Below are 22444 nucleotides of genomic sequence, written 5' to 3'. Positions count from 1 at the left end.
AAAAACATGATGCACCCACAGAAGGTCACATCCTGCCTGTGGATGCTTCTGCTGCATGTATCAGCGTGGTTGTTTACCTCACGGAAGGTCCAGGTGTTCTGGAAGGGGTGGGTCACGGGGTCAGACTTCACCCTGACCTGACACCTGTGGAATGATGAGTGTGTAGCTATGCCACTCTCTCAGAGGGCCCTTACCCACAATCCTGCTCCTCCAGTGCATTCTGGGATGTTTCATCTTCCATGTGACTTAGCTGGGGATTGGAATGACGGGGCTCTGGGAGCAGGGTGAGGCCAGGGAATGCGGGGGAGATCCCCTCACTGACCCCAGCCCAAACGGTGAGACCTCCCTGTGTCTCTCTCCTCTCTGAGTCCCTCTCTCCTCTCTGAGTCCCTCTCTGAGTCCCTCTCTGAGTCCCTCTCTCCTCCCTGTGTCTCTCTCTGAGTCCCTCTCTCCTCTCTGAGTCCCTCTCTGAGTCCCTCTCTCCTCTCCAAGTCCCTCTCTCCTCTCTGTGTCCCTCCCTGTGTCTCTCTCCTCTCTGAGTCCCTCTCTGAGTCCCTCTCTCCTCTCTGAGTCCCTCTCTCCTCTCTGAGTCCCTCTCTGAGTCCCTCTCTCCTCCCTGAGTCCCTCTCTCCTCTCTGAGTCCCTCTCTGAGTCCCTCTCTCCTCTCTGAGTCCCTCTCCGTGTCTCTCTCTGTGTTCCCGGGCTGTGATCAGACAGTCCCTGCTGCTGCAGAATGTCCCGTTCCAGCCAGGCGAGACGGGGGGTCTGTGTGAACGCAGTGTGACGTAAGAAGGCAGGTGAAATTACAGTAAGTGCTGAGCGTGACAGTGATGTGTAATAAGCAGTATTTATAAACACCTGACTTTGTAATTACACGTCATTTCATGGGCGCATGGCTGCTTCAGTGTCGCTCACCGCCAGCCGTCCCTCACAGGTGACAGGTTACGTGGCCTGCTTTTAACGGCGGAAAGGTACAGTAAATTACAGAGGCTGAGCCCTCAGGTGGGGGCCTGGCTACAGGTGTCTGCGGACAGCGCTGGACTGTGAAATTCCATGTTGGACGTTTCACTTAGGACCACTAAGCGAGATGGCATCTAGAGCCCAGAGGGGCCCTGCAGTCACAGAGGAGAAGCTCTCTCTCTCTCCCTCTCTCTCTTTCTCTCTCTCTCTCTCTCTCTCTCTCTCTCGCTCTCTCTCTCCCTCTCTCTCTCTCTCCCTCTCCCTCGCTCTCTCTCTCTCAGCGGATAACGTAAGTAAGTTGTTATGGACATGAGCATCTACTACTGTAATACTGAGATTGGTTTAAAGCAGTGCAGCTTGCATTTGCTGTGTTTATGCTATTACTTTAAAACAAGTGTACAGATCCAGGAACATTTTCAATGAAAACCAAGCAAAATCTTAATATCCACGAAATAGTTCCAGGATTTTCAATCAATAAATGAATGAAAGTCAAACACTGCAAAATCTGCATAGAGCACAACATGGAAGGAATATTTTGATGAAACTAAATGTTGCGGTAATAATAATAATAATAATAATAATAAATAATACAATGCATGTAATTTATCTGTTCGTGAGATATGAATGTAATTTCACGATTTTCACGTATGGTTTGTGGAGACATGTTTCACTGCTTTGGCTGCAGCATGTATCACCCCCTCACACATCATCAGTCGCGACAGCGCGCTACACTCAGAGGAGCGAAGACCGCGGACCGGGAGCGGCTCGCGGAGCGAAATGTCATTACCGACATGTCTCTGCCGCTGCGCTGGTGTCGTTACTGCCCCCGCCATCCGCTGGAACCCCGTGCTAAATGATCAAATCACAGGCACCTACGGGCACCGCGGGAATTCCTGGCCTCTTAGAATCAAATCTGTCATTAAAAAAGGATGGGATTTCCCATCTGCCCGCGTTTCCCCCGGGGCCGATCGATCGGTCCTACACGCGGCCTCTAATTTATTGCGCGTCCAGCAGCTGCAGCGGCGCGGCTGAGCGGGGGGTTGAGCTGAGTGGGGGGTTGAGCTGAGCGGGGGGCTGAGCTGAGCGGGGGGGTTGAGCTGAGCGGGGGGCTGAGCTGAGCGGGGGGGTTGAGCTGAGCGGGGTTTGAGCTGAGCGGGGGGTTGCGCGGCTCTGCATTCTCACATAGATCGCCCTGTTAAGCGCTGTGGCCGTGCGCTGTCTGGAAGTCAATATCATCTTTTCAACCATCATTACGCGTGATCGAAGCGAGTCTTAAAAGCAACCAGTCTTTCAAGGCTGCCAATAAAAACTGGTTTAAAAATGTGTAAGGCTTCAAGGGAAAAATCATTAATGAGAAATGAAGATGACATTATGAGGAAATATGCTCGCGCACGAATGCTCGCCTCATTGTTCATAGCAGTTCTTTTCCTGTACTTTTAACGTAACCGTGTTTTTGCCGGGGTATGTCTACATTTAGTTATTGTCTACATTAATTATGTCATCTGCACCGGTAAATATACTGTGAATAAATAAGCGCTCCGCACTCGATATTCAAGCAGTTTGCACGTTGCAGAGTACCATGAGGAAATGCATAGCAAGTTTAGCTTTGGATGAGGGTTGGGCTTGAGTTTGGGCTGAATTATTGAGCTGGAATAAGACAGACCACAAGCTCACAGGCATTATAGTTTCATATATAGCTTCATATTTATTTATTCCACACAACGACTTTGGTCACCGTCCACAGGTTTCTAAACAGTTTGACCGGCATGCGTTAAAACGACGAGAGACGAAAGTGGTACATTTACAATGTACATACACCTACTCTGCAATGAGACCTACCAGAGTTAGCCACACATCTGACATTTACAACAGAGCCTGTGTTTGAAGTACGATACGTAAAGTCCTCCATGGTACATTATGCACTGAATTACATAGACAGCACATTACAACAGCAATAATATTAACAAATAACAGACATTAAAAAGACTGTACTTTCTGAGTGACAATTTCCCATGGGCATGTTGCTCAGGCTTTATGGCCAACTTGGTCAAATTAAACAAAATAGTCTGGTGATTAACGGGGTCAAAAACATGCTTCTCAGCCTGGACAGACATGGACCTTGCTGCTGCAGTCGATGCCCAGCTCAGGAACGGGTCTGAAATGACACATTTCAAGCCCATGCCCTGCTCTTATGAAAATAAAATGGAATTCTGAGCACATATTTTATCTGCTTAAAAAGGTGTGGCTCACTCCACCTTCAGGTTTAAACCTTTCGATTACGTCACTATAATCTCAAAGCAATCCTTCAGACACAGGTTGTCTGTCAGGTTTCCTCTGGAGTTGATGCAGAGACCTCACCCCGGGCTCCTCCTGCCGCCCCCCCCCCCCCCCCCCCGTACCCCCTCCAGTCGCATATTTAACACACTGCATCCTTCCTCTCTTTTAACCGCCTCCAGAGAGACAGTATTTTAATACTGTTACAGATCAGTATGGCACTATTCGCTCTCCCCTATGAGTGAGCGCTAATGATCATTCCAGCCTTCCTGTGATGTCTTTTCTCAGCAAAGAAAAAACACCCACGAGTGTCTGTCTGTGTCGGCACGCATTGGGTTTGATTGCAAAAGTGTCTGACAGTCTAACGCAGGGCCAACATGCCTGCCTTTCTGTGGGAAACACGCAGATGCCTACACTGGAGCACGGATGTCTTACACTCTGTCAGGGAAACACCACACCCGTCTACAACATGATCAACCTTGCTTAATTAACCAGTCATATCACAGGAGCACCGCCGTCAGAAAGAGAGGAGTATGGCCAGGTGGAGATGGGTGGCCTTTGTGTTTGACTCTGGCGGAGGGGCGGGGGGAGGAGTTAGCCTTGTTTTTTATTGATCAGTGATGCGCTGATGCAGGGGAGATTTGCTGATTTTTGTTTGCTCTGGTTAGCTCAGCCTGTGACTAAGCCTATAATTTCAGCCCATCCACACACTTTACAGATCAGCTAATCTGCACTGCATTGAGTATCAAGGTTATTATGAAGCCAGAGGCGGAGTTCAGCAGAGGATTGAGAGGAGGAATTAAAATTTGACTAGAGGGGTGTGGCCAAATATAGTAGAGGCAGGGTTCATGTTTTGAGTGTTGGGTATATAACTAATCAAATGGGGTGTGACCATAGGGAAGGGGTGTGGTCAGAGGGGAGGAGGGTGTGGCCAGACAGCAGAGGCAGAGTTAATGCTTGGAGTCTCGAGGATAAAACTCAGCCAAAGTGCTCTGTGGGATTCTCTTCAGCATCTCCTTGGGGAAAATCCTCATGAGCTGCCAGCCGATGTCCAGGGTGTCGTACACACTGCGGTTCTCATAGGCGCCTGCAGGAGGCGACAGAACAGCAAGATCAGCTTTTAATAGTCTAACATGCTGACCTACAGGGCAGTGTGACTCTTCCCTTCCTCAGGCAAGGAGCGTGTTGGTACACCTACACATGAATCAGGTATGCGGAAATAAACAGCATGTAAGAAGATCCTTTCCCTCTTCCTCAGACTCCACCCTAATGTGACCTGCCGTATCCTCCCTACTCACCCTGGGAAATGAAGTTCTTCTCGAACTTCTGCAGGAACTCCAGGTACAGGAGGTCATCGGAGGTCAGAGCCTCCTCTCCCACCACGGCCTTCATGGCCTGCACATCCTTCCCGATGGCGTAGCAGGCGTACTGCGGAGAGAACGACAACACCTCAACGACAACGCCTCACCCTCAGAGCTCTGCCCACACAGGTGTCTCACTCTCCACTCCCCACAGAGAGATTACTGATACAGCTGTACAGCAGACACGCCCTGAACACAGCCGAGATTACTCCAGAATGGGGGGGGGGAGCTACAGGAACCCCAACAGGGCTGGAGTGATGATGCTTTATCAGTGTTTTGCTGTGGATTGTCTTCTGACTGGTTCATAAGAGTGAGGGATTAGGAGGAGATAGTAGCTCCTCCAGAATGAGGCTCTGTAACCTCTCTCTCCCACTAGTGGTGTGCATGGCAGAGACAGGAAGAACACAGCACTGATGTCCGAAATCTGCACTGAGAGGAAATGCTGTTAAAAGCCGAGGTCCAGAGGACTCAGGAGAACGTGGCCTGCACTGCTGCAAGGCATCATGGGATTGCCCCCCCCACCCTACCAGCTGATTGGACACGTCGGAGTGGTCCTTGCGGGTCATTCCCTCCCCAATGGCCGACTTCATCAGTCGGGACAGAGACGGGAGCACGTTGATGGGGGGGTAGATCTGCATGGGGAACAAAGCAGGCGGCCATGTTGGTTTCTGCGGGACAGACATCCGAGTACAGCGGTGAGGGAACCGGCGTGTGACCGGGGCTGGTGCCAGGCGTGGCCACTTACCTGTCTGTTGTGCAGCTGCCGGTCCACGTAGATCTGCCCCTCTGTGATGTACCCCGTCAGATCCGGGATGGGGTGAGTGATGTCTGCAGGGGGACAGACAGCCTTAGGGAAGCAGCCAGAATCCTCCCACAAAAAATCCCTCCTTTATCCATCAAAATACACCAATCAGGGGTCTGCCCTCATCTGCCTGGGTGATTCTTTACTCTGTCACATGACAGGAAGTGTTTCCGGGCCAGCCAGGCTTTGCTGCAGGCGGGAAGGGAAGTGATGTCACTGACACACGCTGGCAGGACGGCGGGCGGAGTCTCACCGTCATTGGGCATGGTGAGGATGGGGATCTGGGTGATGGAGCCACCACGCCCCTCCACGCGCCCCGCCCGCTCGTAGATGGTGGCCAAATCCGTGTACATGTACCCCGGGAAGCCCCGTCGGCCTGGCACCTCCTCTCGCGCCGCAGACACCTGGGGGGTGGAGGGGGGGGGCGTTAGGACAGCGTTCTCATGCAGCACGGTGTGTTTCTGAGGGGGGGTGTTAGGACAGTATACTCATGCGGCACGGTGTGTTTCTGAGGGGGGGGGGGCGTTAGGACAGCATACTCATGCAGCACGGTGTGTTTTTCAGGGGGGGGGGTGTTAGGACAGCGTACTCATGCAGCACGGTATGTTCCTGAGGGGGGGGGGGGGGGGAGCGTTAGGACAGCGTACTCATGCAGCACGGTGTGTTCCTGGGGGGGGGGGGGGGGCGTTATGACAGTGTATTCACAAACGCATTGATTTAAATGGTACAATGCTGCCATCTGCTGGAGCGTTTGTGCGGCTGCGTTCCATTCTCCTGGCCGGGCAGGATGCCACACAGCCAATCAGGGAATGGCGGCAGCCGTTTCGTCTCAACGCCCCAGAGGAGTGTCGATAGGGTGTCCCAGAGTTAAGCCCGCCCCCTCTGCTCTCGCCCTATCACGGAGCGGCGCTGTGGCGTGGAGGCGGGGCTTTGTGTGCGGCGGCCCCTCACCTCTCGCAGGGCCTCGGCGTAGGAGCTCATGTCCGTCAGGATCACCAGCACGTGCTTCTCGCACTGATAGGCCAGGAACTCGGCGGAGGTCAGGGCCAGGCGCGGGGTGATGATGCGTTCGATCCTGCAGGAAGGGAACAGTTACCACCCACTTCAGGCCCTTCCCAGATCCTCTAAACTCCGCCTTTACAACCCACACCCCGAAACACACATCAAAGTCAAAATGGGCCCAGTGCCATCTACTGGCTAAAGAACTGAACTGTGCTAATCAGCAGGATGTAGGTTCAAGTCTCCACTATGTGAATGCTAACAAAGGTCTTAACTTGAATTACTACAGTAAGTAAATATCCAGCTGTCTAAATATGAAATATGTTTTCTATGCAGATCTCCCAGAGGGAAGACACCTGCCAGTCAAATCAATAAATAATAATACAAATCATATTAATGTCAAGGGGTTATTGCTGTGAAAAGAACACTACCCATACCAGACTGTGCTGCAGTTGGGTGCATGAATACGTACGTGGGGTCGTTGGCCAGGTTCAGGAACAGACACACGTTGTCCATGGAGCCATTCTCCTCAAAGTCAGACTTGAAGAATCGGGCTGTTTCCATGTTCACCTGGGATGATATGCCAGTGCATGTGACAGGTAAACCATGTGAACTTTTACAACTAAAGGTGTTTTATGTAAACCAAAACTAAACTAAAATAGGACATCAGTTAACATGTTTGTTTCTTTAATGGAGTCAATATTGTTAAAAGGCTTAAGGAACCGTTTAAATGTACCAGTGCTGAGCACCAGTGCTGAGCAACAGTACTACAATATCATCTGGAGATTACAAAAACACACAGGGATCACCTCCCTGTGGCTGTTTTACAGTACTGCATTAAAATCTGATTCTCCCTGCAGGAACCCACAGTGGATACCCTGAGTCACATGTCCTGTGTCACATCAAGATGACAGTGTATGATAAAATGTGCATTATACACTGTGGTCCTACAGCTCAGACTCGAACCCGAGCCATTCTCTGACAGTGACCATGACAGACTCTGCCGAGGCAGAACCCAGTTTGCTGTCTTCTGCTGGAGCAGACTGGGATTCCTCTGCAAGAAAGCTGCACACATATAGGCCAGAAGTGCATGTTCTGTAAATCTGCATGTGTGTGTGTGTGTGTGTGTGTGTGTGTGTGTGTGTGTGTGTGTGTGTGTGTGTTGACCCACAGTGTGTGTCTGGTCTTACCCCCATGGCAGCAAACACTATGGCAAAGTTCTCCTCACTGTAATCCATCACATCTTTGGACTTCTTTACCAGCCCAGCCTGCCGGCAGATCTGTGCTGCAATCTGACACAGAGAGAGAGAGAGGGAGAGAGAGAGAGAGAGGGAGAGGGAGGGGGGGAGAGGGAGAGAGAGAGAGAGAGGGAGAGAGAGAGAGGGAGAGAAAAGGAGAGAGAGAGAGGGAGAGAGGGAACGAAAGGGAGAGAGCGAGAGAGAGTGGGAGAGAGAAAGAGAGAGAGAGGGAGAGAGGGAGAAAGGGAGAGAGAGAGAGAGAGAGAGAGAGAGGGGGGGGGGGAGAGAAAGCAAGAGCCTCCTCAGCAGTGTTCACACACAGCATGGCCATTCACAGACACACAAGAATATAATACTGCTCAGTAAAGCCTCCTGCCCTGTGGAGGAGCTGAGACACCACTGCTCCGTGCTTCTGGTATACTACGAGGGGCTGGAGGGGTACCCTCTGTACCTCACTGGAAGGGAATATGGGAGGGTACTTCCTCCTACCTCACAATAACATTTTGGAAGTTTGGGGTCCCCTCTCCTACCATACTGTGACACTTCGGGGGTTTTGGGGGGAACTCTGTCCCGCTGCGGTGTACGGGAGTTTGGGGTCCCCTCTCCTACCTCACTGTGACACTTCGGGGGTTTTTGGGGGAACTCTGTCCCGCTGCGGTGTACGGGAGTTTGGGGGTTCCCCCTCCTACCTCACTGTGACACTTCGGGGGTTTTTGGGGGAACTCTGTCCCGCTGCGGTGTACGGGAGTTTGGGGTCCCCTCTCCTACCTCACTGTGACACTTCGGGGGTTTTTGGGGGAACTCTGTCCCGCTGCGGTGTACGGGAGTTTGGGGTCCCCTCTCCTACCTCACTGTGACACTTCGGGGGTTTTTGGGGGAACTCTGTCCCGCTGCGGTGTACGGGAGTTTGGGGGTTCCCCCTCCTACCTCATTGTGCGGCAGGCCAGCAGCAGAGAAGATGGGGATCTTCTGCCCCCTGGCGATGCTGTTCATGCCGTCGATGGCGGAGATGCCTGTCTGGATCATCTCCTCGGGGTAGATCCTGCACTGAGGGTTAATGGGCTGCCCTGCAGAACAGAGGCAAAGGTTCCACCCGTTACAGCACCACCTACAGGCTGAGTCCCCTCCTGCAGGCATCTCCAGAGCTGATCCAGCAGCTAACCCAGCAGATGCATTCCGAGTGCAGGATACTCACTGCCCAATGTGCAAAGGGACATCCTATTTCAGTTTTGATATTACATCATAATGGTTGGATTATTATTGGTTACATATTTTCATGTTGTATATAAACAGAACAATGATTTAAAAATCAGTTACAAATCCGTGCTCAATTATGGCATATATAAAGTTTGCTGTTATAACAATATAACCATGCTTTGGGTGGGCATAACCCTGTAAGGTCCCTGCTAATGTGAGCGCAGCTCCGGGTTGGATGTCCTGCAGATTCTTACCCATGATGTCCAGATAGTCCTCGGCCAACACCATGGGCCCTCTGTCGATGGGCTTTCCTGACCCATTGAAGACACGCCCTGAGAAAGCAGAGGCTGTGTTACCATTATCCATGCTACATAACTGGATCTGTGCGCATACACAATGCAGAATCAATCGTGCGTTCTTATCGCTACGTTCCGGCCTGGATAGACCCACCCAGCATGTCCTCTGAGACAGGTGTGCGTAAGATGTCCCCCGTGAATTCACAGGACGTCTTTTTGGCATCGATACCCGAGGTTCCCTCAAAAACCTTGGAAACAGAACAAAGGAAAGACCCTCATCACTCAGAAAGTTACTCAGAAATGGGGTCATTTGCTGGTCATTTCTAGAAGAGGTTCTGTAGATAAATGAGGAGCTCAGAGAGGCTGCACGGCTCGTTCTGATCCCCCCCCCCCCCCACCCCAACACCTCCGCTCTCTCACCTGCACCACGGCTTTGGACCCGGTCACCTCCAGCACCTGGCCACTCCGCCTGGTGCCATCAGGGAGGGTCAGGTGTACGATCTCCGCATACCTGGGGAACTGAAGCAGGCAGGCGGAGCCCACGCTGTTACTAAGAGCACCTACATGAGCTCATACACACACATATTAACATACACTAACACATACACACACACACACACACACACACACACACACACACGTATATCTGACACAAAACAGACAGATGCACAGGAAACCGTGAAGCGATGACTGTGACTGTGATATTTCCTCTCTTCATTGATTTGTGGTACTTGGGTGCCACTCCTGTGCCACACACAGGATTCAAAACTACAACCTCCTGGTAACTGGTCCCAGTTCCCTCTCCAGTATACCACACTGCAGTTCTGGATATAAATACAGCAGTATGGTGAGTAAGACTTCCCCATAGGCAGACACACTGTGGACTCATTCACAAACCCTGATCATGTGACCCAGCCCCTACGGGTGAACTCAGCAGCTGTGACATGTGACTGTGTCTCCGTTACGCTCCAGTGGAAAACCCCCCTGCCCCCACAGCCAATAAGAGCCCCAGCCCCAGTCTACACACAGCAGCAGGGTGCACAGTGCTTTAGGACATGGGTTTGCTACCAAAAGGTCACGGGTTTGAATCCCAGCTGCACTGCTGTTCCACCCCTGGGAAACAACCCCCACCTGAGCTGCCCGAGTAAATATACAGCTCTATACAGGGGAAACACGTTCGAATTTAAACTATAAAGGTTTCCCTGGATATGGTTCTTCTCACAGCAAAAAAAAAATACTGATGAAAGCAAGATGGAAATGCATCCCAGCCAAGCAGACAGTGGCACTGTGTACATACTTTATGTGAAATAATCTTCACACAAACGAACACAGAGCTGCCCTCGTAGCAGAGCTCCTTAATCTCCTTATCAGTGTCCTGCTAATCTTTTCCTACACAGGGCAGCAGTGTGGCACAGTAGTTTAGGCAATGGATTTGTCCTCAAAGTCTGCAAGTTCAAATCCTGGCTGAGGCACAGCTGTTAAACAAATCCCTTCACCGAAAATATAAATATAGTGTCACAGATACAGTAAATATCCAGCTGTATAAATGGATAACATATAAACATTGCCCTGGACATGGCTGGTTTGTCACAACACAAATCCATGATACAGAGGCATGTCTGAATGAGTAATATGTTACAGGTTAAACTATGCAAGCTGCTCTGAATAAGGCTCTGCACAGCGCAAACAAAGGCCTGGAAAAACCTGCAATTTCATGTGAACACACATGAAGACAGTGTCAGTGCTGAACATGAAACATTAAAGGAAATAATTCTGAATACAGTGTGTGGAGGGTGATCATTAAACAGGGGTGATGGGGGGGGGGGGAGTGCTGGATCATGCAGAGAGGCTTCCATACACACCTTCACCTGATCCAAAATGACGAGAGGCCCATTGACTCCAGACACAGTTTTATAAGCTGTGGGGACAGAAGAAAAAGCTCCATGGTTACCTCTTCCCTTCGCCTTCTCCCCAGTTAGTCATTACCAGCGCCATCAGGTCACATGTGACAGGTTAATTAGCACTCTACTGCTAAGCATGGCACTACGTGACCTGAAACGACACTGATCCCAGGTCAGTAATTACAGCAGATGGGTCGACATTCCACAATGAGCTGTGAGAGAAACACCCAGACTGCAACAACACGCCTGTGTGTAGTCTGGCACATGTCAATTAATTAACATTCTGCAAATATTCTCATACAAAATACATTTCTCCATACATGCAAAATGGAAGGTAGTGAATACAAATCTCTGTAACAGTTAGACAATCCATACATTCCATTGATTCGAACGAAAGAATGTAAACATTGCCTTGAAATGTGCAATCACAAAAACCTTTATTAAATACAGAGATTTGTCAAGAATTGCTTGATGATAAAGAAAATTTTGCGGAAGATTTTAAAAGCAGGCCTCACTCCCCAAAATAAGAAATAGCTTGGTACGTGACGCGTGAGAGGCGCAGATACACACACAGTCACGCAGCAGTCTCACAGACGGTGACACACAGTGAATCACCGCCGCTGGCGCTCATGCAGCGGCTTAAAATCATCTCCTCATAAAAACACCGCCGATAAGATCTGCCAAACGTTCAGCGTGAAGCGTTAGCACCAGCCCCGCATGCGAGGCCTGCCACACGCAGAGCACAGACGGTGAGCGTCAGAGGCCCGGGTCCGCTGCGCCGCTGATCGGGCATTTTCAACAGGCATTTACGCGAAGCTCTGTGTCACTGTTTACATACTAAGGGGTGTCATGCTGAGAGCGGATTGCACGGCATACACGCACCCCGTGGTGCCCAAAATACCCCTCCTCTCATCCCTGCCCCGAGCATGTGACCTTGAGCTCGTGGGTTTCCACTGAGAGATAACAATTATACATTTTTTTTCTCTCATTAGTTGGTGCAATTAATTCACACCATTCGCATAATTGTACAATGAAGCTTCCGTGATTGCCGAATAACTTTCACATTTTATGCTTAGTAGAGTCCTGTCAAAAAGGCAAACGAGCGGCTCATGGTTTCCAGCTGTTTAGTCATAACGGAATACTGGAAGACAGGCCTTCCTGCTACAAAAACCGCACGAAATTCAGACATGTTAGTACTTTCAGTTTAAATCTCACCACTGTGGTACCGGTATTCAATTTAAACCATTTTCACAATTTAACAGAAAACAAGAATATTGCACAGTAATGGCAAAATCTGTGAGCTAATTGCAGATCACATGTTGCTGTAACATCGTGGAAGCGCACCTCTCTCATTTTACACCTCTCTTTCATTTGACCTTAACTCTCCACTGTCACAACAGCGAAAGGGAAAGCCTGAACTAACCCTTCGGCTTTACATCTCTGAAGATGCACATATTGTCCGAACAGGGTGGAATAGAGACGGGATTTTTTATTTGCAAGAACATTTATCTGTCACAGATATAAACGATGGCCAGACAGCGTGACATCCCCCACCAACGCAGTGTGGCACAGCCATAAAGCGCATCCGCATCGCAGCGCGCTGTTTATTATTTTCCGCTAAACGTCCACATTCACTTCGCATACCGCTAACAGCAGCCTCACACTGTGGATTTCGTTAAGCAAATGGATATAAAAAGCTGGCAGTGACACGTGACGTTTTCAAATATAATTAAATAATACAGCATAAGAAATTCCTGATGTACGATCAGCTGACACCCCCTCCCCCCTTCCCCCTCTCCTGTACTTCTATTTTTCATATATCACACAACTTAATAGTTATTATCCAGGATTTCGCTAACCCGAACAGGAGCTCGGACTACACAAAGCAGCTCCTTCTGAATACAGAGCCAGCTAACTGACCACTGATAAATGAATAGATTAAACGATTGTTTTAGCAAAAAAATGTCATTCATTTTCCTGGGAGCTCTGCGCATCCCTAACGTTACTGCAGATCTGGTACCGCAGCCCGCTAGATAAGCACGCAAGCTGTCGATAACAAAGCCACTCACTTAACCGGGGCTGAGAAATGTAATCCCGGCTGACCGCCTGGACGTGCTCCCGGGCCGCCGCCGCTTTAGTCCCGCTGACCACAGAGGACAGTTCGTTCATGGCTCCGTTCACCATCCCTTTGATCGCCCTCATAGTGATATCCTACTGTACGGCTTTAGATAGGCAGGACAGAGGCAGGACTGCGCATGCGCGGCGCGTCACTGCTCGTACGCGCTGCATGCATGCTGCGTTACGCTGCGCGCTGGCCGTGGTGCTGATTTCAGCAGAGGCGGAGTATTCACTGCACAACGAACTCAAACCGAATCACCTGAGGACTGAGGACCAGCGAAGGCGAACAGTGAGACAGATGTGTGTTTATCTCGTGTTCGTCTCTAATCCATGCCACACTGTGTACACAGCAATTTAAAAGACGCCAGTTTCTTTTATTTCTTGTCGTATGGAATAGTAATCATTTGGAATATTTATACACTGGACATAAAAATAGGCAAAGCCTAAATAACCTTTGAAAGCAGTTACAATGAAGTATGAAGTAGTCGCTTTGCAAACCGTATTAGGTCACGTGCTCAAATTCCAACTGTAACACTACTGTCGTACACTTTATGTATTACTGCTGTATACCCAGTAAAATCAAAGCATAATGTGTCCTGTTATTGATAATAATGAAATATACTCACCCTCATTTCAGGAGCAGCTTGTGGAAACAATGATGTCACTCATCACACACTCAAGTGGCGATGTAAGCGGAACGGTGTGGATGAGTGACAGAGGTCCTGTCATTGTGACTTCACTGTGATTGTAAGGGCAGGCTAAGCCCTGCACTCTGGCTCAGAGTCACTACAGTTTGGACAATGCTGTCAATAACATGCCCTTACCCTGCCCACCATGGGGCAGATCCACTCACAGGAGAGATCTGCTCACATGCTACGGTCACATAGTCTGGGTTCTACATCAGTGCAGCAACGGCAGTGAGATGTACTGATTAGGGAACCCAACTGCACTAACCAGAGGGCTCTAAGTTCAATTCCCAATCAGGGCACTGAGCGACTTAATATCCAGCTGTATAAATGGATACCATATACAACTGTGAGCTATGCAAGTTTCTCTGGATGAAGGCATGTAGTCAGCAAATACAGTAACAACAGAAAAAAAATCTAACAGAATATTTATGACTGAGAGTAAGGGAAAAGTCTGCTCTATTTCTGCTGCCAGACGCATGTATACAGAGCAGTTCCTTAGCAGAACTAATATTGCGGAAATACTTGATCTCCACTTGATAGGAAACATGAAAAAAAAATTGTGCGGACAGACTCCAACTCCCATGTCCACACAAGTTCTTTTATTGTGTAAGACATAACCATTTTCAGTCAACTCCATGACAACATTCAAGTTAAAGATTTCAGCCACAGTTCTGGAACTGTGAAATCCTTCAGGTAGCGGGGGGGGGGGGGGGTGTAAGGCACATCACTGTTACTGAACACACAGCTACAGTTTCTGATAAAGCCTATGGCTGCTATTCAAACTAACCGCTAGGCCACCTGTCCTTCAATTCCAGGAATGGACTCTGAAAAGTATCAGATTTTTTCTAGTCCTTCATTTCAGGCACTGCCAAATGCGCAGTGCTCAGGCGCAGCACTGAAAACCCACTGTGGTTAGATTGAACAGACACCTCTTTGCATTAAGAATGGATAATCAGTCAACAACACAATCATTTTTAAACGCCATGTGATTGTAAAGTAGAACAGTGCATTTCTAACATTTTTCCAACGGTAAAAATTGTCAGTGCTTTTGTTGTTGTCAAGTCAAAGATTTTGTCAGGATGGATTGAAAATTTAAAAATTCAAAGCAGAGTCAGTTTTTCGATGGGCAGGAGGAACATTCAGAGACACGTCTCCTGAGATGCACTGTCTGACAGGTGAGAAGCACTGCAGGGCCCTGAAGAACTCCATCCACCCTTCTCTCCCAGAGGGAACTGACTGCGCTTTCTCCAGAGGGGGTTCGACATTAGTGTTATATTACTGTGCAAAGTTATCTTCAGCTTCACATTCTCACTATATATCGATGTTCAACACACAGAGCTCAGCAGAGCTCCTCGGGGGCTGATAGGAGTTGTAGTTTTGTATTTATCTCCTGTGGCGCAGTTCCACTGTGGACCAAGAGAGGGCGCAAGCCATGCTACCGTATTTCAGTCAGGCAGGAGTGGTAACGCTGGCAGACCCCCGGATCCCGTCTCCTTCTCGTCCTGTAAAAGCCAGCTCCACGTAACCACAGCCCAGAAAGTGTTTATTGGATAAAAAAATGACACCTCCACCAATATTACCGGCCGTTTCTAAGTCCCTCTATTCATAGTGAGGCTGGTGGCTCTTGTGGGGTCACCGGAGGTCCAGCACTGTCACCCCCCCATCTGTGATGGTGACGTGTCCCCCAGCCTACGGGGAGGGGGAGAAAGAGAGAGAGGGAGAGAGGCGGAGCGGGATAGTCAGAGGGAAGGAGAGAGAAAGAGGGTCACCACCATGAAGGTCAGGCAGCACACATGATGTCACCTCGTTTTTTTAATCCTTCTGATGAAATGTAGAGAATAGCACTGACTGGCATATGATCCCACAGGGAGGCGTGTCCTTTAAGAGGTGTGTGTGTGTGTGTGTGTGAGAGAGAGAGTGGTGAGACAGCAGTACGTACAGTGAAGAGAGGGGGCTCCTTGGGGTGGGGGTGGAAGCCCTTCTCTTTGCAGGAGGAGATCTCATCCATCCCATAATCTGTCAGCCTGAAGTAGCCAGTCCTGCAACACACACACACACGCATACTCAGGTAAACACATACATACTCACACATACACACAGAAGCATATGCATATGCACGCATGACTGTGTGAGTCACTGAGTGAGTGTGTGAGTCAGTGAGTGAGTGAATCTGTGTATGTCTGTGAGTGAGTCAGTGTGTGTGAGTGAGTGAGTGAGTGAGTCAGTGAGTATGGAAGTCACTCAGTGTGTGTGAGTGAGTGAGTCGGTGAGTGTGTGAGTGAGTCAGTGCACACTCGTTCGTCGAGGTACTGACTCGTTAAACTTGGGGGAGCAGACGATGGCGATGGCCTCGGGGAGCATGATCTGGTAGGAGCAGTGAGTGTGCAGGTCAACGCTGGACAGGAAGGCCGTCTGAGTGGGATGCGTCTGAAGCACAGAGAAGCACAGAGAAACACAGTCAGAGCGCAGCCCAGCGCTGAGCACACATCCCTCTCACACAGCATTCACACACACAGGCTGAAATGCCTGTGCTGAGTCTGAGTCAGACACTAACTAACACACAGGTGGATGAGCCCAAAGCTGAGCCCTTTAGACTGTACTGCATGTGGTGAGCCGGCAGGGCCTCACATGGATCCAGCCCAGGGTGATGAGGTCGTACTGATCCTGGATCAGGAACAGCTCCTCCTCGTTCTCCGTGTCGCAGTAGTCTGGCCCTCCGCTCTGCTTCGGCACGATGACGTGAGTCACAGTGAAGGCGTTCCGGGTCTGAAACACACACAAACACATAAAGACACACGCACGCACGCACACACACACACACACGCGCACGCGCACACACACGCACGCACGCACGCACACACACACACACACACGCGCACACACACGCACGCACGCACGCACGCACACACGCGCACACACGCGCACACACTCACACACACTCGCACACACTCGCACACACTCGCACGCACGCGCACACGCGTACACACGCGCACACACTCGCACACACTCGCACACACGCGCACACACGCGCACACACGCGCACACGCGCACACACTCGCACACACACGCGACTCTCGCGCTCACACTCCTGCAGGGCTCGTACCAGTTTGCCACACAGGATGCCGCAGGTCTCCACCGCCCGAGCCGTGTTGCCATCTGCCAGCTTCAGGAACCTCTGGCACAGCTCAGAGGGCACAGCCAGCTGCCTTAGCCCGTCCGCTGCTACACCTACAGAGAGACACATAACCCGTCTGCTGCTACACCTACAGAGAGAGACACATAAACCCGTCCGCTGCTACACCTACAGAGAGAGACACATAACCCGTCTGCTGCTACACCTATAGAGAGAGAGACACATAACCCGTCTGCTGCTACACCTACAGAGAGAGACACATAACCCGTCTGCTGCTACACCTACAGAGAGAGACACATAACCCGTCTGCTGCTACACCTATAGAGAGAGACACATAAACCCGTCTGCTGCTACACCTACAGAGAGAGACACATAACCCGTCTGCTGCTACACCTACAGAGAGAGACACATAACCCGTCTGCTGCTACACCTACAGAGAGAGAGACACATAACCCGTCTGCTGCTACACCTACAGAGAGAGACACATAACCCGTCTGCTGCTACACCTACAGAGAGAGACACATAACCCGTCTGCTGCTACACCTACAGACAGAGACACATAACCCGTCTGCTGCTACACCTACAGAGAGACACATAAACCCGTCTGCCATACCTACAGAGAGACACATTAACCTGTCTGCCATACCTACAGAGAGACACATAACCCGTCTGCCATACCTACATAAACCTGGAAGTCGCTCTGGATAAGAGCCTCTGCTAAATGACTGTACTGTAAAGCTGCCTGCTGTTATACCTGCAGAGAAACAAGCCTGTCTGCTGTTATACCTGCAGAGAAACAAGCCTGTCTGCTGCTATACCTGCAGAGAAACAAGCCTGTCTGCTGCTATACCTGCAGAGAAACAAGCCTGTCTGCTGTTATACCTGCAGAGAAACACACACACTGAGAATCACACACTGAGAAACACACACTGAGAAACACACACAGAGAAACACATAAAGAAAAACACACATACAAGCAAACATTCACACACACACGCACAGATACAGGGGAAAGACACGCACACAGAGAAAAGGTATTCAAGCTGCGATTATAGTGTCACCCTGAATCTACACAGAGGGATGTGCTTTAGCATGGTGGCTTTCCCAGGCTGCACACTGTGTAATGCACCACACACAGCTGCTTATTTCCTGGATAACGCAGGAGTTCAGCTCTCTGCTGTTCCTCTGGCCGGCGCAGGGGGAGGGACTCACTGCTGCCTGGGCTGAGAGCCGCGGGTTTGAGGGAGCGGTCGACGGTGGGGGGCGCCGCGTGGGGGGCGGAGGGTGCGGCGGGGGCGGAGTGGGGCAGCGGCGGGCCCTGCAGGCCCGGCAGCAGGGGGGTGTCGTGGGACAGAGGGGGCGCGGCCGGGGAGCCGTACTCCCGCGTGATTCGCTGCCGCTCCTTCTCCAGGTCCTGCCGGCGGATCATCTCCTCGAACGCGCTGAACTCCTCCTGCTCCCGCTGCCTCTGCATCATGACGGCCACGCGCTGCCGCTCCACCTCCAGCTCCCGCTGCCGAGTCCACTCCTGCTGCTGCGCCTCCTCCTCCGCTTTCTACCACAGAGAGAGAGACACATACCGTACATACACCATACCCAAACACACACACACACATCATACACACACACACACACACACACAGATACACATACACACACACACACACACACACACACACACACACACACAGATACACAGATACACATATACACACACACAGTCACACACATTCACACAAATGTAGTAAAGAGCAGTTAATAACATGTTCTCTAACCCAACACACAATGCACACAAACTGGCAATAAACAAGGAGCTAAGCTCTGAGACCCCACACACAGGCCATACGCTCTGAGACCCCACACACAGGCCATACACACTGAGACACACACACAGGCCATACGCACTGAGACCCCACACACAGGCCATACGCTCCGAGACCCCACACACAGGCCATACGCACTGAGACCCCACACACAGGCCATACGCTCCGAGACCCCACACACAGGCCATACGCACTGAGACCCCACACACAGGCCATACGCTCTGACACCCCACACACAGGCCATACGCTCTGACACCCCACACACAGGCCATACGCTCCGAGACCCCACACACAGGCCATACGCTCTGAGACACACACACAGGCCATACGCACTGAGACACACACACAGGCCATACGCTCTGAGACCCCACACACAGGCCATACGCTCTGAGACACACACACAGGCCATACGCTCTGAGACCCCACACACAGGCCATACGCTCTGACACCCCACACACAGGCCATACGCTCCGAGACCCCACACACAGGCCATACGCTCTGAGACACACACACAGGCCATACGCTCTGAGACACACACACAGGCCATACGCACTGAGACCCCACACACAGGCCATACGCTCTGAGACCCCACACACAGGCCATACGCACACACACTCGCACTCACACACACTCGCACTCACACACACTCGCACTCACACACACACACACTCGCGCACACACACACACACACAGAGCTTTACCTTCTTGCTCTGATAAGCAGTGTACTCCTTCTCATATTGCTTGAGCAGCTGCTTCTTCAGCTCCTCTGCCTTGGGGAAGGCCACCTCCTTCAGCCTCTGCAGGCGGGAGACAGCAGCGCCCGGTGAGTGAACACAGAGAGGAGCATTACTGATGCAAGACATGATGTCACAGAGGGCGTGTCTTACCCTCATCATCTCTCTCTTTTCCACCACATTGGCCAGCTTGTAATCCCTGTGTTTTGGGAGCTTCTCGATGAACAGCCTGTGAGCGAAATCAAAGGCAACACAAACGTTCCCATTCAAATTAATATCACAGCAGAGGTGGCTAAGGGTTTCTTTCAACCTGACTTAATGAATTACACACAATCCCTGAGGACAGATCTGGAATTAGAGCCATTCTTCGCTGTTTCTCTAAACCAATCAATTAATTTTAGCACTAATTATTATTACCAGTTTCTTTAAGGGGAAAAACCATGTACTGAAGAAACAATACACTTACAACTATCCATTTCATCCACAAAGAGCTAGCTGCAGACCAGCTTTCAATTAATAGTTCGATCAAACCCAATTAAGAGTCCAGTCTGTTACAGAAAGCTCAGGGACAGCTGGCCCTTACGTGATGCACTTGTTGTAGAGGATGAAGGCGGGCTCCCTGTTGCCCTCCTGGGCATAGATGCTCGCCATGCGCAGCATCTCCGTGCCCGAGCGGAAGTACCGGCGCGGGGGCACATCTTCATTGACGTCGACCGCGCTGCCTTTCTGGATGAGTGCGCGCACCCGCTCCTCGGGCGGCAGGATCGCGTCGCTGTCGCCGGGCATGGCGGTGCCAGCCTCCCCCCACCTGCAAAACACACACGCAGTGGCGAGACAAAACAGGGTTGCCAGAGTAAGGGCGTTTTCACAGACTTACATTTTTTAAATGAATGAATGAAGCATTAGGGGAAAACAGGATTCGATTGGGGATTTTAAGATGAGACGTGAGAGGAAATTTTAAAAGTTCGCATTACAGTTGTTTTAAGACAGAATAATGCGGTTATGCTAGTGCAACGCAATCGCAAGACCATGGCAACATTGGTTAAAAAAACGTTCCGCATATTCTGGCTGAACAGCTCTAGCGATCACCGAAAAACTCCGGGCTAAATTGGATCAGGTACCGCAGATCCCGAATTTCCGTCGTCAGCGCACAAGGCCTAATACGGCCCTCATTAAAGCACTGTAAAATGATTAACCCAGTACTTAGCAGCGTGTCCAAACTAGATAGTGTCTGCTTCAATGGAGCTAACCTTCACATAGCTGTCGAGCTCCTACTTTCCGTTAGAGGTAAGAGTTAACTGACAAGCTAATTTACCTAGTAATATTATCTGTCAAGCTAACTAAAAAACAAATTATCACGCAATGATTAGTAAGCAGTACTGACCCGGTTTGGCTGCCAGCTAGTCAGTCGTTCCTATCTAATCTAGAATGTTTACCTATACATGTCATGCACTAAACAGGTGTTGCTATCTTGCCAGTGACAGCGAGTTAGCTCAATGAAAAGTTAAACTCGGCACTCAGCTAGCTAGTTAACGTTAGCTATCTAGTTAGCTGACTTGTAGGTTAGGATATTGATAATCCTTACCGGTGATGACTGTATTTGTTTGGTCCTATCCAAATTTAAAGTGGTTATAACAATGTAAGTAATCTGGACAGTTAACTTCATTAACGTCCCAGCTCCAGCAACAGAAACTAATTCTACTTTTGGTGTCGCTAGCTGGGTAAGACTTCCTGTTCCGGGTTCAGCGGCCAATGACCGAGCCTTGCCACAACAGATGGGCGGAACGCCCCGCCCACTCAAGGCCAATGAGTGACGCGGTACAGTTGAGATATTCAAAAGAGCCAACATTCCTCACGCCTCTCAGTCTGCATCGCTTTCTGGTATTTTTCCACGCGTGTAACAAAACAGTTACAAATATAATATCCAAAGCAGTTTATTTTAGAGGATTTCAGAGCCATCTGTTTGGACATATTGTGTAACACTAACAAATCTTTGCCAGTTAAATGTGAGTCATTTTCTTTGTGAAGTAAATTATTGAATCTATCTGGTTGACATTTTTGAGAAAAAAAAAACAAAAGGTATTGTAGTGATTGTTTTTATTGTATTTTTCTAAAGGCGTTTATGGAGCGTGCACACGCACGCGTACGCACGTCAGTCAACGGCACTTTAAAACACACATTTCCCCCGAAGTCTCTCCGCAGTAGTTCCGCGGCAATTGTGTTCATTTGGCAAAAAAGGACCAATTTAGATACATTACACAGTTGCAACAGACCTCTGAGACTAGGGGTACGCGGCGACGCAGAGGGCTCTGCGCGGGTACGCCGTCGATTCGACGCAGAAGCATAAATCAGGCTTAAGTAAACTAAAGAGCAGGCACTTCAAGAAAAGAGGGTGACAGTAAGCTGCCAAATGTCTTTAAGATACATATAATTTAAAGTTGTGATTTATATTAAGGCGTTCATGAACCAGTCATTACTGCACTGCAGTTTGCCGGTTGCTTGCAACATTAAAATGTTGTTTAAACCTCATTAGCTTCACAGTTAAAATACTGGGATTGTTTTCACTGTAAACATTATAATGGGTAGTAAGGTATACCAAAACCACCTGTTAAAGAGACTGTTTAAAGCAGAAAACTAACACACCAATAATGTTCCCTCAACACCCCCATCCTTCTATTAATTAAAAAACAACAGAATTCAACAATTCCAAATAATTAAGTGTTTAACAGCAGCCACTGAGCACCTTCATCATACCCTACAAAAAGAAATTCATTTTCCAGGTTTTCAAATGTGCACTAGATGTGACATCATTTCCTGCTGAAGAACCAGGGTATTTGGCATGGTGGTGTAACCCAGGCAGCTTTTTCTGAAGTGAGAGATAGCAATTCCCCTCTCCCTGTGACATCCACAGAGATGGTA

General features: G+C 49.8%; 2 protein-coding genes across 2 annotated transcripts; both read right to left on the bottom strand.

Moving 5' to 3' along the window:
• Nucleotides 1-3349: 3349 nt before the first annotated feature.
• On the bottom strand, nucleotides 3350-13261 carry atp6v1b2 (ATPase H+ transporting V1 subunit B2). The gene is made up of 14 exons (XM_036529688.1): nucleotides 13098-13261; nucleotides 10990-11045; nucleotides 9548-9646; nucleotides 9282-9375; nucleotides 9086-9163; nucleotides 8562-8701; nucleotides 7587-7688; nucleotides 6869-6966; nucleotides 6349-6472; nucleotides 5651-5801; nucleotides 5341-5423; nucleotides 5123-5227; nucleotides 4533-4662; nucleotides 3350-4321 (listed from the first exon to the last, which is right to left on the bottom strand). The coding sequence occupies exons 1-14, from the start codon at nucleotides 13228-13230 to the stop codon at nucleotides 4185-4187; spliced, it is 1530 nt and encodes a 509-aa protein (XP_036385581.1). The 5' UTR covers nucleotides 13231-13261; the 3' UTR covers nucleotides 3350-4184.
• Nucleotides 13262-14540: 1279 nt separating this feature from the next.
• On the bottom strand, nucleotides 14541-21226 carry LOC118778348 (STAM-binding protein-like A). The gene is made up of 10 exons (XM_036529851.1): nucleotides 21111-21226; nucleotides 20109-20333; nucleotides 19679-19754; nucleotides 19493-19588; nucleotides 18181-18523; nucleotides 16939-17063; nucleotides 16464-16601; nucleotides 16150-16262; nucleotides 15775-15874; nucleotides 14541-15524 (listed from the first exon to the last, which is right to left on the bottom strand). Exons 2-10 carry the CDS (start codon nucleotides 20309-20311, stop codon nucleotides 15468-15470), a joined length of 1251 nt encoding a protein of 416 aa, XP_036385744.1. The 5' UTR covers nucleotides 20312-20333; nucleotides 21111-21226; the 3' UTR covers nucleotides 14541-15467.
• Nucleotides 21227-22444: the final 1218 nt, after the last annotated feature.

Source organism: Megalops cyprinoides, chromosome 5, assembly GCF_013368585.1.
Source record: "Megalops cyprinoides isolate fMegCyp1 chromosome 5, fMegCyp1.pri, whole genome shotgun sequence".
Lineage (NCBI taxonomy): Eukaryota > Metazoa > Chordata > Actinopteri > Elopiformes > Megalopidae > Megalops > Megalops cyprinoides.
The sequence above is the reverse complement of the archived record's forward strand: the minus strand, read 5'-3'. Positions and strand labels throughout refer to the sequence as shown.